Raw genomic sequence first — 14,815 nt, forward strand, 5'->3', positions numbered from 1 at the left:
CTACCATGCTGTGTAATATATAATATTAGAGTATGGGCAACTAACACAATAATGCATAATGCAAGCTACAATATATTGTACCGCATATACTATACTATACTAAAGTGGTAGTGTGTGTGTATATGCATATATATAAATGTATATGTATATGTGATGCTACAATATTCTACCATTTCGTCTATACGAAACTATACTTTACAATAGTACTATATCATTATGTATATGTAGCCATTATACTATAGTATAGTATTTGTATAACATAGTATAGCCCTAGAATTAGAGTAGGACAGTATAGTATACCCCGTAGTAGGGCAGGTGTAACACTATACTGCATACTACTATACTTTATTATAATATACTACACTATATGTATTGTTATATATGCCCCAAAGTATAATTCATAGCCTATTATAGACTATGGTATAGAATAGTATAGTGAGGAGGCCTATATTACAGGCTACTACTTTTTGCTGTACTACAATGTAGGCTCAGGCTGTAATTGCAATGGGATATAGAGCTTTGCTGCATACAATAAAAACTCTTATTATCTTCATCTCAATCATAAGCCATAGATAATCTTGTGACAGTAAAACATCAACGTTCAAAAGTTAATATCAGTCAGCCAGTTCCTCCTTGCCCTGCTCCACTTTGTTACCATGGAGAGCTCCAATACCCTAAAGACAATAATAAGTGCGTGCACAGCATGCGGCAGAAAATAATAAATAGATTTATGCGCAATTGTCACATTTAATACATTTACGGAGCGCGCTAGTGAATTCATTATTACACCATATGCTAATGCAGCTGGGTCCGCGTATTTATGAGTCTGTGTGTGGGTGTGTGAGTCTCTCTCTCTCCCCCTCTCTCACTCTCCCTCTCCTCCTCGCGTGCGCATAGGGCTTTGAAGTGTAACCAACAACTGCTGTCCCGGAGTCAGTGCTGTAGCCGAATATATGTGATAGGGGATGTACTCCAACAGCTCCAAGCCGTGTATTGTTCTCTCTAGAGCTTGATCCACAGCAGCAGCATGTGCTCTGGATGGGAGGTCGCTCTGAACTTGCGCTGAGGCCATTTATCGGTACACCGGAAAGCGAAGCGCGGTCGGAGAACAAGGAGGGATCAGAGGCAAACTACTTAGACAGTAAACACGACATCGTGTCGATGGTAAGGAGACGATTAGTGTAAGGAAAAGGACGCATACCGACAGCCGAGAGAAACGGGTCTGTTCCTCATCTGGAGATCAATGGAAGCCAGGACAACATATGGATACAGCCGATGTCTTCAGGGACGGGCTGTCGATGTATGATGGCAGGTCGGACATGCACGTTGTGCCGACTGAAACAGGTTGGTTTCGCCTCGATCAAACTTCAGCGGGATCAGACGTGGGACGATTAGCGCGCATTTAGGTGCCGAAGATGAACTGAGTCACTGTCGCTTACAGCGGCGCGTCTGGAGATGACAGCAGGTTTATTATGGGAAACTGCGCTCTATCGTTCACTGGACTTTTACTGGATTTAAAGGGTCGTCCTTATCGCTGCATCTGGTTGAAGGTCGTCCACTATTACTGATCCGGATATCCTTCAGATCTGCGTGCATGTGTACGTTTGTAAAAATTGTGCTTTGTAGTTTTCTTGTTGGACACGGAACTGTAAATAACTGAGACAGCTTTGTTTCACACTCTCTAGACGCTCGCCAGGTTTTCTAATATACTTCTTGCTGTATTTATGTATGCTTTTATTTCATTATGGACGCATGTAGCCTATTCTACCCTGATGAAAACATTATGTTTGTCATTGCAAAATCTACTTTTGAAATATATGTCATAGTATCATGGAACATAATAGGAGGCCACCATAAACTCATGGTTGACCAGAGATACTATCAAGATAATATGAGGGCATTTTTATTAGGTTATCTCATACACTGTTTGATTGTTTAAGCATTTGTATCTCTGTTTTAGTGTAAGACCACAGATGGACGCCCTGTGTAATGGAGCCAATAAACCCGAGGGCAGTGATCCCGTTGTAGACCCCCGGCCTCCTCCTGCCAAGCTGGCTCGACTGGAACAAAATGGAGCGGGACCCTCGGCCCAGGAGAGGAGCAGTCAGGAGAGTCCTGTGGCCAAAAACCCCTGTCTGGCCCAGAAACCCACCGCAGTGAGGCCACAGAGCAAGAGCTGGCACAGCAAAGGTACATGGGCTGAAACGTGATATTTTCAGTACAGTGATAATGACCCCCACGTGTCATCCGATATGTCTAATAGCTGTCCTTTCCATCACCTCAGGGAGCCTGCTGCCTGTGTTCTGTGTGGTGGAGCACAAGGAAAGCCCTCAGGAGGGAGAGAGGAGAGAAGAACACGCTGAGTTTGTGTTGGTCAAGAGAGATCTGCTGTTTAACCAGCTGATAGAGATGGCCCTGCTGACACTGGGCTACTCACACAGCTCTGCTGCACAGGCCAAAGGTACACAACACAAACTTGCACAAAGATTCAAAAACAGAAATCCACCGTTTTTCTTACATTTTTCACACTTGTGTGTGTGTTCAGGTCTCATCCAGGTGGGCAGGTGGAACCCGGTGCCTCTGTCCTGTGTAACAGAGGCTCCTGATGCCACAGTGGCTGATATGCTGCAGGATGTTCACCACGTTATCACCCTTAAAATACAGCTGCGCAGGTAGGAGGCTGGCATCACATCTATGAATATGTCTGTCTAGAGTAACACTCAGCTTATTTTCCTCGTCTTGTCTGTGTAGAGACTACGGACTCTAAATTATCTGTATGTGTGAATGTGAGCGATGGACTCAAGACTGGTTAAGCACTTCTCAGCATTTTGCTCAGTGCATGCTGGGAAAGACTCCAGCCACCCACCATATCTAACTTCTATCAATAAAAGAAAATAACCAAAGGGCATGGACCAAATCAGACCCAGCAGGGAATGATTAAACTCTTATATTTTATCTTATTTTAATGCTATTAGATTAAGTTTAACGAGTGATTTTAGTTGCTTATTGCAATGAATATTGATGAGCATTTTAATGGTGTATGACATCAAAAGTCATTTCCTAGGGTAACATTTCTAAATAATCAGTGTCCCCTTTTTTTGACAGTAGTCCTATAGTTGTGTTACATATTGGGTCATAGGTCAGATCAACCATAAAACATAGGACAGTGCAGCATATTTATTATCAAAAGATACAAAAGATAATTTAACACAGGCCTTTTTTTCAAAGGAGAAAAAAATAGGAAAAAACACAGGTGTTACTAATCACATTTATGATGGAAGCAGCTCAATTGAATTCAAACATCATTAATTTTATTATTTACACCCAAGACTGTGCTTTTCCTACTGTGACATGTCAACATGTCTTCCATTAAAAAAAGGCTTTTGGCTCAAAGAAAAAAGGATGTGGCATCATGTATGTTTTTCTTGTGCTCATATGAGTTGATTTATTTAATTTATTTAGTGCTTTAGTTTCCAGCTATAGCCCAGATTTTCATTCACACCCTTGAATGTGTTTGACACTGGAAACTTGGCTCCCAATCACTCCACAGTGGCTGCATATGAGCGAGTAAAGAAGTGTCGGGGAGACATTCTTTTTAAAGGGGCACTCCACCAATTTTACACATTAAGTTCTGTTTACTCGTCACACGTAGTACTTGTCAGCCTTTGAAAACAGTTTTCTGCAGGGTTCCCTGGCTGGTAACTGTGGCAGTTTTTGTTATAATATTATTCTCTGATTAATTTGTTCGTTGTCAATTGTGAGTTCCCCAACTTTATGGAAGTGCAATACTAAATTACAATCAAACTTATGCAATTCAAGTGTTTTTAATTTGCTCTTTGTCTAGCTGTCCCAAATTGGAGGACTTGCCTCCCGAGCAGTGGAGCCACTCCACAGTGAGAAATGCTCTGAAGGAGCTCCTCAAGGACATGAACCAGAGCTCCCTGGCCAAGGAGTGCCCTCTTTCCCAGGTACAAGACACACAAGCACATGCACACACACACACACACACACACACACACACACACACACACACACACACTTAGAGCATGCATTCAAGAAGAGAGAAGAAGAGAAATTGGACTGAAGTTCAAAGTGTGCAAGTAATATCTTTGCCCTTCCATGCCCTGCAAATGTTTTTGGGTGTGTGTGTTTCTGCCTCATTTGACGCATGATGCAGAGTAAGTGTGTGTGGTCCAATAGTTAGACAGGAAGTCCAGATGCAGAGGAAGATGAGGTGTGGGGGCAGAGCGGGAGAAAGAAACAGATAAAGAGAGATGGCTATCTCTTAAAAAGCCTTCCTGCCTGGGCCGCTGCCTATCTTGATTATTTCGACTAACAACCTGTCTGCCTGTCACTCTATCTGTCTGCCAGCCTCGCCGTCTTACTTTCACTATCTATCTATCTATCACTCCCCCTCTTTGGTATTTAGCTTTTTCTCTACATTCTTGACTGATTCAGCAATAACATCCAAATCTGGTTTTACGATCTTGATCGTTTAATCAAGCAAATACAGACACAACTGCAGAAATAATTTCCCATTAATCATGCCGTATTTGGGGACAGCCTTTTTATGAATATTCATAATTATCAACTTAGTCTATCTGTTATTTTGCCGGAGGGACATCTACAAATTGCTAACTCTCTCGTCTTCAGATTCCTTCCTTCTCTGCAGATCTGATACTCACCAATCCTCCCTCCCCTATCTCTCTCTCCCTCTTTCCCTCTCTCCTATCACTCCTTTTACCCCCTCTCTTGTTTGCAAGAAGCAGATTAAAATAAACATGAGAAGATGAAATCTTATTTATCAGATGTAAAGATTGCACAGGACAGTCTTTGAGGAAAAACTGTGTGTGTGACAGAGACAGACAGAGAGCACTAGTCTCTGATGACCTCTAGTGTTTTGTTTGATTGCACACACACACACACACACACAAACGCATGCATGCTCATACACACACACACACACACACACGCTTGAATGCATGCATGCTCTCACACACACACACACACACACACGCTGTACATGTGCACACAAAAGAGCCCACACACTGACGCACTCATCTGTCTTTATTATCCTATTTACCTGGGGGTCTTTTTAATAACACAGATCTGAGTTCATTAATATCAGATGTGTGAACAGCTGAGACACCCAGGCCGCCCATAGCAGGAGCTTGGAAAATGTAATGAATTTCTATTGTCTTTTCCCCTCTGTTTCAGAGTATGATATCATCTATTGTAAATAGCACTTACTATGCAAATGTCTCAGCTGCCAAGTGTCACGAGTTTGGTCGATGGTACAAGCACTTCAAGAAGACCAAATGCTTCAAAGGTGAGGGCTTTCAATCAAGCCTGCAAACATGAAGTGTGTCTAATAAGTCTTACAGCATGTCCCAAAGCCATACATACTAATTCTATAGTGTATATACTATGTACTAATCTTGATAGCGTACTGTTTTAGCAGTTAGACAAACCATTTCATACTAACAAGAATTTATAGAATATGTGCAATGTCAGACATTAAGATGTTTCCAGGGTTGTTTCACCGCCACCCACAATTTATTTATTGAATTTCCAGCTGTGAACAGCCTCTCTGATTAATTTGTGGATTGCATTGTGGGAAAATAATGTTTTTCTGCAGCACACTCAAAAATCAACCGTATTTAGTAGGATATGCATGCTGTCTGTTTTGAGTATAATTCATTTTGACACTTTTCCAACGCGAACCCACCACATACTCAAACGCTACTTAGAATTAGTATCTAGTGCGTATTTGGGACACACTGTATCTGGTGTGTTAATAATTGAACATCTGTCTTTGCTTTCCTTTTCCTGCACCAGAGATTGACAGCGTCTCTGACCAGTCCACACACATCACCCTCACCCAGCAGTCAATCACAAGTAGCCCAGCTGATCAGAGCTCAACCCTCTTTTTCTCTCATGGAGAAGTAGCCAACATATGTGGCCGTTCCCCCTTCGGCCTGCACCCTCCCGGGTTGGTAACCCAGCCTCTCAGCTCCCAAATTGTCAACCAGCAGCTGGTGATGGCCCAGTTCCTCAACCAGCAGTATGCTGTTAGCCGCATGCTAGCTGGCCAGGGTCTCTCACCGTCCCCACAGCAGTATCTCAACCACCCGCCTGTAGGAAGGGCTCCCCCCGCCATGGTCTTCTCCAAAGCCCCTGATTCCCAAGCCCCACAGCAGGCACAGTGTGGCCCAGGGGGAGGCCCTGTAGCCGGGCCACAAACCCAGACATTGGCTGGGTCGTCTGTGGGGTCAACAGATGTGCCAAATGACATCTACCACGGTGTGAGGGAGGAACTGAAGAGAGCTGGCATCTCCCAATCCATCTTTGCCCGGGTGGCCTTTAACAGGACCCAGGTATGTAAAGAAAGAAGGGGGCGGGGGGGGTGTAATCCGCATAAGAGGTGTTGAAAGTCAAAAAAGGCTGCAACTGTTTGCTGGTGATTATCTTTTGGAAGTGTTTCTGGTGTTGCGGTTGTAGGTAAGTGTGTTTTGTGAATATGTGTGTTTGATGGTTGGCACATTGGCATGGCCTTTGCCGCAGTGCCCCCTCCCCCCGTTGCATGTGTGTATGTATGTGTGTGTGTTGGTGCCAGCCCTCTGCAGCACAAAGCTGGTGCCAGCACTGAAGCAGCTGCTGGGCCAACTAATCACAAGCCCTTAGAGAGAAGCTGTCTCCCTCTCTACCTCTTCGTCTGTCTTACTGTCCCTCCATCTTGCCACCTTTCACTCTGGCAGCCCCTCTATCCATTTAATATCTACCTATGATTGTCAATCCATCTTTTTTTTTAAATCTTTCCCGTTTTCCTTCCATTGGGCTCCCTCATTTCATTTCCATATCTTCCTCTGCCATCGCCTCTAACACATAAATACCACATTATCTGTGTCTATCATCTTACATTCACCACCACACCCGCGCTCAGAGGACAGGCTAAGCCTATTGTTATTATTATTATTACCGTCATTATCATTTTCATCACAATGGGCAGAGCTAGTTATTATCCACCCCCATATTTCCCCATTGCCAAGTCCAAGGTGCTTTGGTGCCAGCCACACAAGTTGGGCGTGATGCCAAGATGCCGTATAGAAGTGAGGGGAGCATTTATCATTTGTCATTTCACGTAAAGCTGCCATCCATTTGGAAGGAGGGGTTTGCTGGGTGGATCCAAAGATGATCCATGATTTGAATAAGAAGGCTGTTTCCTCCCTTTTCATTTTACTGCCAGCGTGAAATCTGATTTATTTTCAGGAAGGAAGCCCTACAATCTGCATGTGATGTTTGAGGGTCTTTCCTCTATACACAGATACACCCAGAATAATGCTAGCTGTACAGGCGAGCAGCGTTCTTAGCACTGACTAGGGAACTGGCTCTGGATCATCTGTGAAACACTAAACCGCAGGAACTTGATAGCGTGGCTCTTTGAATGAGATCCAAAGTTGGATATGAGGAGCTTTTGCAAAATTCCTTCAGGCATATGAGAAACTTTATAGTTGCCATCTTTGCATGTAAATTATGGGAAAATCCATATTTCACAGCAAGACTTTTTTATTTGGATGCACAGCAAAGAATTAAACTATAGCCTTAAGATCATTTCGATCGTAATTTTCACAATATTTGCACACCAGCAATCCAGCAGTGAATTTGACATTGCATGAATGTATCCTTGTGTATTGTTTGCTTATACTTATAAAGAAATATCCACTTGTCTGTGCCTTTACCAGGGCCTGCTGTCAGAGATTCTGCGGAAGGAGGAGGACCCTAAACACGCCTCCCAGTCTCTGCTGGTCAACCTGCGGGCCATGTACAGCTTCCTGCAGCTGCCCGAGGCTGAGAGGGAGCGCATCTACCTGGAGGAGAAAGACAGAAGCCTGACTGGATTCACACCAAGCTGCAATAACACGCCACCAAGATCCACACAGGTCAGCCAGCAGAGAGATTAAATCAAAGAGTCACAATGCTGCTGGGAAATGTGATAACTGTCTCTCTCCATGAAAGAGCACTGAAATATCGAAGAGGGAGTACTGATAGGTGAATAAAAAACATAGACTGCTTTGAAAGACATTCTTTTGCATATATTGTGCTAATAAAGAGAGAAAAGTGATGGAACTTAGTTCAGTTAACAAAGACAAGTAAAGAACATAATCAACAACAGACTATGAATCATCTTATTAGGGAGTCCCCTGACCTTTCCTCTAACAGCACCATGAGGTAGACATTTGTGGTTTTGAGGGCTTTGTTTTAACAACTAAGGATATATTGCCAAGAAACTTGGTATATACATTTATGCTCCCCTACCCTAGCTAATAATGTTAACATCAGGTCAGATCTGTACTTTGGTTTTTGATCAAATATGTTCAAAACTAATGTCATTTTGATCAGTCTCAGATGAACGTCAGCATGGGAAGATTGCCGCTGTGTGCATGTCAACTTAGCATGCGGACACTGTTTTAAAGTACAGCTTCACAGAGCAGCTTGTATGTTGTCTTGTTATTTTATCAGTTTTCACTGAACCGCATTCAAATCAAAATATTTGAAAGTATTGGAAATGACGACCCACTAACCAAGCCTTGAACAAATTACAATATGGATTTTTCTGTTATTCTATCCTTTATTTTTCCAATACTGCAGTGCAGGAAAGATGATATGAACTGTGTCAGCGCAGTAGACTTACCCTAGCTTCTTCTCTTGCCATGTCTGTACTGCCCCCCCCCCCCCCCCATTTCCTGGTATTTCCAATCTGCCTCCCTGTGAACTACACTGCTGACTCCCTCTGTTTACCTGGAGAGGGTGCAGACTGCCACATGTTTTCTTTAATTTACACAAATGTGCCAGCTGCTTCTCCTGCAAGGGAGGAGCTTTATGTTGAGAGAGTATCATGTGCGTTGGTTCATGCCGCCTCCCCAGATCACACACCCCTTTGTACAGGCACCCCTAGGGCTACATTAAAGACATAAATCGCTCACCGGCTTCCCAGTTCACAATACTCGTTGGACAAAGTTCAACAGCATTGTTCAATCTGTATGGGATTCACTTCACTTTGTTGCAAATGCCCAGTACTTAGACACTCACTGTGGCTCGCTTGTCTTTCTGTCCTCTTGTATGTCTCTTCTTAGTCGAGACTGTCCCCAGTTACAGGAGACATCGGGTTGAGGACCGACAGTTGTGTTCTCAATGTCGGCGCCTCTATCTACGAGGACATCCAGCACGAGATGAAGAGAGCCAAGGTGTCTCAGGCTCTGTTTGCAAAGGTGGCCGTCTCCAAGAGTCAGGTACTTACTTGCTTGCTGTTGTGAATCTGATGAACATTTCCAATCTTAAACACACATATTGCAGCCAATTTGTTGTTGAGTGTTCAAATTTAGCTTTGATGAATCCATCTCTCACTGAGGCATAACGAGTGTGTGTGGAGGAAACCCAGATAATCAACCCAGCTGCTGTACTCTGCAGAGGACTATCATCGGTGCATCAGACTGCTATTGTGTCCTAAATTATCGCTTTAACAAAAACACGTGCACCCATACACACCGCTTCTGCACATAGACATACTGCACGAGCACATGTATGCACACACGATACCACAAATACACACACAGGCAAACAAATGCACTAAGACACATACACACATGCATGATTCGAGTGTTTATTGTTCTCATTTTTATGGCGGCCTCATAAGCTTGTTATTGCCTTTTGTTTTGAGGATAATTTCCCTTCATGGAATGGGGGGATTTCAGCTGTCTCGTTTTTTCTTCCTCTTGTGTATGTCTCCAATTCTCACTTTCCTTTTTTTTCTGTTTCTTTTTTCTTTGTTTCTTTTGTTCATTCTTTCTTTCTTCCCCCTTTTCTCCCTTCTCTCTACTCATCATAAGATGTTTGGAGGTCATTCGGCGGTCAAGCCAGTACCGACAGGTGGTCCAAAACCCCTGTGGGTTTTTTTTTCTATCTCTTCGCTGGCCTCCCATTTTACTTTACTTTCCCTATGTTCTCTTTACCTCTCTCTTTCTCTCACTCTCCCTCTCTCTCACGCTCGCTCTCACTCTGTATTACCCGGCTGTTTGGCAGGCACAACCATGCTGGATCTCTCTGTTCTATCTGCACTGTGCATCTGGATAGCATTGTGTGCTAGACTTGGGCTACAGCCAGGTGTGTGAGTGTGTGTGTGTGTGTGTGTGTGTGTGTCTGTGTGTGTGTGTGTGTGTGCTTGTGTGCATCTGTGTGTGTGTGCATATCAGCCTGCTTGCAAATGGAATCATGCTCCAGTTCATGAATCTAAAACTAGCTTTGCTTTACATTCCTCAATCTGTCACAAGTTTCTTCCCTTGTGAGGCAGAACACATTCTAGCTAAAGAATAATCTCTCTGTCATCTTTTGGCTCTGCTTTACAACATTTACTTATTTTTAATAAATTCTTTTGAATGTATAGTTTCTAGACCAAGGGAAAGCTGAATTCAGACTTCAACGTTGGAGTATTACCACGTATATCTCCTTAAATTCGAATAAGTCATATGAATAGGAGAGTGGGTGTATGGGGGTAACATGAATCAAAGCTCATACATGTACATGATGTTGCCATGTCTTATACCAGAGTCCACATATAGAATAGATCAAATTATTCGATTTTTGGTGCCAGAGACACTTAGAAATGTCTTTTGTTTGTGCAGTAAAAGTGTTTAAAGATATGTTGCATAGCGACGTTAGCTTAGCTTAATAAGTGGATGTCTTTACAACCAAGTAGCAGCTCTATTTGTAGTCTGCTAGTCTGCACCCATAAACCTCTCCAGAGATGGATACCTTGTCTATCTATGGAGACCTGATATGTCCTTTTATCCGCACTATAGTGTGTTATAAACCATTTATTAAATGTTTATTCTTCTTCTAAATGCTAAATAGGGAGACGTAAAGTAAAGTGTTGCCGTTCCTCCTGTAGGGCTGGCTGTGTGAGCTGCTGCGTTGGAGGGAGGATCCCAACCCAGAGAACCGGACCCTGTGGGAGAATCTGTGCATGATCCGCCGGTTCCTCAGCTTGTCCCAGATGGAACGAGACGCCATCTATGAACAGGAGAGCAGCAACACGACAGCACAGCAGCAATGCGCTGACAGGCTTACACTGCTCAGCAATGACAATACACTGGTGAGACTGAAAAAACAAGATTAACACAGACTGTTGTGCGCTGGTAGATCTTGCTCGTCAGCTATAGAAACAGCAGTTTGGAATGAATTGGAAAAAAAACACAAGCAGCAAAGGCAGAAAACTACCTCTAACTATTAACAATCATCGTATTTTAGAGGGGAGCCTGTCCTTGTGAACGGACATATAATGTTTGCAAAGCACTTAAAAAATCTATTTACGAGAACTGATCAAAAAAAGTTCAATATAAATGTCTCCATAAATTTGAAAGAGCGTATATCACAGTGAATGCCAAAAGATCTCTAGGGTGTCCAATGGAAAAGCAGCTAAATGCCACAAACGTCAGAAAAAAAGATGATTACCACGTTAAGCGATGATCCGTGAGGCTGATTAGTTTTCTTTCACATCCATAGCTCGTGCATGGATGGATGGCTTAATTAAAGCACAGACTCATAGTTGGTTCAAAATGGTTGTGAATGTACAGTATGTTATGTGGAATACCATTACATTAGAAAGACCTCATATGTACTGGTTCAGAGCCTGAACAGACATGGACCCTTGATGGTTGCATTACAGATCACCTCACATGTGAAATTATTAAATAGCTTATATTAGTTGTACATTTTAAATAGACTTCAAATCATACAAATATATTTCTGTTTATCCTGACTTCCCTTTACCATCTACCGTTAAAGTTAAAAACAATAATATCCAGATTAACATGATGGAAATTAGTTGGCGTTGAAAATATAAAATCCAAAAGACCAAACACAGCTTTTACTCAAATTACTTCTGATGTCTCTTTCTCTCTCGTCAGTACCAACGCAACTCTCCGCTGCCACAGCAACACCATCTTCAACCCCATCAACCCCTGCAGCCAGAGGCAGGACCTCACCTGTCTCCACGGCAACCATGTGCAGCATCACCAGCCGAGTGTGAGGCGGGGGGCAACTGGGGGCACATGAGAGTACGTCTGCAGGGCAGGGGCAGTAGTAATGGGGAGAGAGGGGACAGTAAGGACTGGGTTGAGGGGGGACAGGGAGAGAGGAGCAGTGTGGGAGGGGACTGGGGTTGTACTGGTCGGGTGAGGGACGAGGGTTCAGAAAACAAGGAGCCGGTGAGGGATGGGAGTGTGGGTGAAGAAGAGATGGATGAAATCATTGGAAACAGCAAAGAGGAGAAGGAGAAGCTCACTATGAAGTGGTGTGGTGTGAAGGATGAGGACCGAGGCGGGGTTACGGTTTGTTCAGATGCAGATAATGAGGCCAAAGGTGCAGATGGGGTCCAAGATGAGGGGTTAAGAGTCTCCCACGAAGCGCTGGGAATCCTGCAGAGCTTCGTTCAGGACGTGGGCCTCAACCCAGACGAGGAAGCCGTCCACACCCTGTCGGCTCAGCTGGGCCTGCCCAAACACACCATCCGAAGATTCTTCAACAGCCAGGATCACGACCGGCATCCACACGACAGCCAGAGCCCAAAACAGAGTCGAGACGACCAGCATGGCTGCACGGACCCAAACCTCTCGCAGACGGACATAACTGCAGAGGAACAGAAGGAGGAAGGTGATAGAAGGACTGAAACAGAACAAAAGGAGGTGGAGGAGGAGGAGGAGGAGAAAGAAACGGGGAGAGATGAATCAAGCAACATTACTGTTTTCAAAGAATCTGACGTTGGCACTCAAACCATTTGCTCTTTGAAGGAGGAGCAGGAGAGCTACATCTAACCCAAATCCATGCAGTGACATACGAGTACTGACTCACAGTGTTTTGGTGTTTTATAGGTGGGTGTCCTCAAATGCTGTGTAAAGACTAAAAGCTGACTTATTGTATATGTTTATACCACAGCTTAGAAGGACAGTGTTCATACCCACACAGCACACCTGCAATAGAAAGCTTAGACAGCATTCCTACTGCAACTTGAGACAGAACATAACTGTGACTGTGTGTGCAGATAATGTTATAACACATTGTTTCTGTGTAGATATATGTGTGAATGGTACCCAGTACAAACAGTCTCAGATTACATATCACTGTTTTAAAAAAAAAAAGAGTAATTATAGTTGGTTGACTGATCTAAAGTTTGAGAAATGTTCATGCCAGAAATGCCTTGTAGAAAGTGGCACTGCCGATCTGTTTTTTGTGTGATTTCCATTGTTTTTGTTTTTGCGTTGTGTTTTGGATCAGTCGTTTTAAACTGTTTCCTTCAGGAATCTCACTGTTGTTGTATCTTACATTGTTGTTTTTTGTCACATTGTCGTAAATATCAAGTTTCTTGATTCTGTTTTAAAAGAAATGATAGTTGAATTTGTAAATTATATATAGCAGTTGGAATCAACCCTTTCTTAAATGACAGGGTATCCTCTGCATTTTTTACTGCAGTGTGTAAAACATTGAGTTACTAAACTGATCAACATATGGACATCTATAATGTTTCTTCTGCAAATGAGTCCATTTTTATTCCTATTTCTCAACTTGAATCGCAAAGTTGTGTTGAGATCTAATTTGCTCCTGAACACATCATAGTTTACATACAGTGTTTCTATTGATGCATGAATCTATAAATCCCTCAAATAGCTACGTTATTTTGGGAAGTGTTATGTTTACACATCTTGTGGTTGTCATATTGTACTGATTTACATACTGTAGCAGAGGCACGAAGTGTGCTGTATGGAGTGCACAATGTTTAATGTTTCTTCATGAAGAAAGATTGTGGACTAGAAATATAAGACTGAAGCCGTGCAGTGTGTACATGAAATGGTCAAATTAAATGATAGCACTTTCATTTGTAAAAAAGAAAGACTAATTCATAATTGTACTGTATGTTCATTACTTAAATCTGTTACAGTTGGAAATGTTTATTTCACAAACAATCTGTGTGAAATATATTAAAATGTTTTGAGAGTCCAGAAGCTCGGACGATCACTTTTAATTTAAAAAAAACTTCCATTTAATTGTATAAATCAACATGCAAATAGAAGGTGGAAACTTTTATCACGCATAACAACAGTTATGATGTTTTTTCACCAAGAAATTCAGGTTTAAAACCTCGTGATAGAATCTGCAAGAACACACAGAGGCTGACATAGCTGGGAGGTAAAGTGCTATTTTTGCTTTCTGCTTCTTAAAAAGATGGTTGTTTAAGTCGCAAAATATCAGCGGATGACATTTAAACTTTGAAAATATTTAGTTGGCAACGTATAGAATTGGATTCGGGACAGTGTGTGAGATTTATCATGTCAGAAAGACTTCTTGAAACAAGTAAATAAGAGATGAAGCTCATTTATCAGACTGCTATTTTAAGACAAGCAGAGGCCTGGTGTAAAGGACCCATTAAAGATTAAACCAATGGTTCTGATGTCCACTGTCTACTGAAGTTAGAGAGTTAGATGATTTCCTCGTATAAAACTCTCTGTTGGTGAACTGCTGTCATTGTTCGGCCATCAGACAGTATTCGTCTGTGCTGATCACCAGGGCTCTCTGTACCAGTGGATCTGTGTCTGTACAGTCACGTGACCCTCAGTGCTGAGAGTGTTTTCTGTCTCCCGTCTCTTTTTATTTTATCTGTCTCCACTGCTATTTCTATCCAGATTTCTGTCTCCCTCTCCCTGCCCATGACTCTCATCTGTGTCTCCCGCACTACACTCAGACAGAGCAACATTCAAGGCCCATT

The 14,815-nt window shown here is 42.7% G+C and overlaps 1 protein-coding gene across 1 annotated transcript; it reads left to right on the forward strand.

The window, feature by feature from the left end:
- Positions 1-903: 903 nt before the first annotated feature.
- Positions 904-14,208, forward strand: satb1a (SATB homeobox 1a). The gene is made up of 11 exons (XM_076112836.1): positions 904-1,598; positions 1,961-2,190; positions 2,285-2,461; positions 2,546-2,672; positions 3,845-3,968; positions 5,218-5,329; positions 5,839-6,377; positions 7,743-7,940; positions 9,135-9,290; positions 10,946-11,149; positions 11,964-14,208. Exons 2-11 carry the CDS (start codon positions 1,974-1,976, stop codon positions 12,867-12,869), a joined length of 2,760 nt encoding a protein of 919 aa, XP_075968951.1. The 5' UTR covers positions 904-1,598; positions 1,961-1,973; the 3' UTR covers positions 12,870-14,208.
- Positions 14,209-14,815: the final 607 nt, after the last annotated feature.

The sequence above is a fragment of the Anarhichas minor genome, unplaced genomic scaffold (genome assembly GCF_050575085.1).
Source record: "Anarhichas minor isolate MPS153535 unplaced genomic scaffold, ASM5057508v1 ptg000051l, whole genome shotgun sequence".
NCBI lineage: Eukaryota > Metazoa > Chordata > Actinopteri > Perciformes > Anarhichadidae > Anarhichas > Anarhichas minor.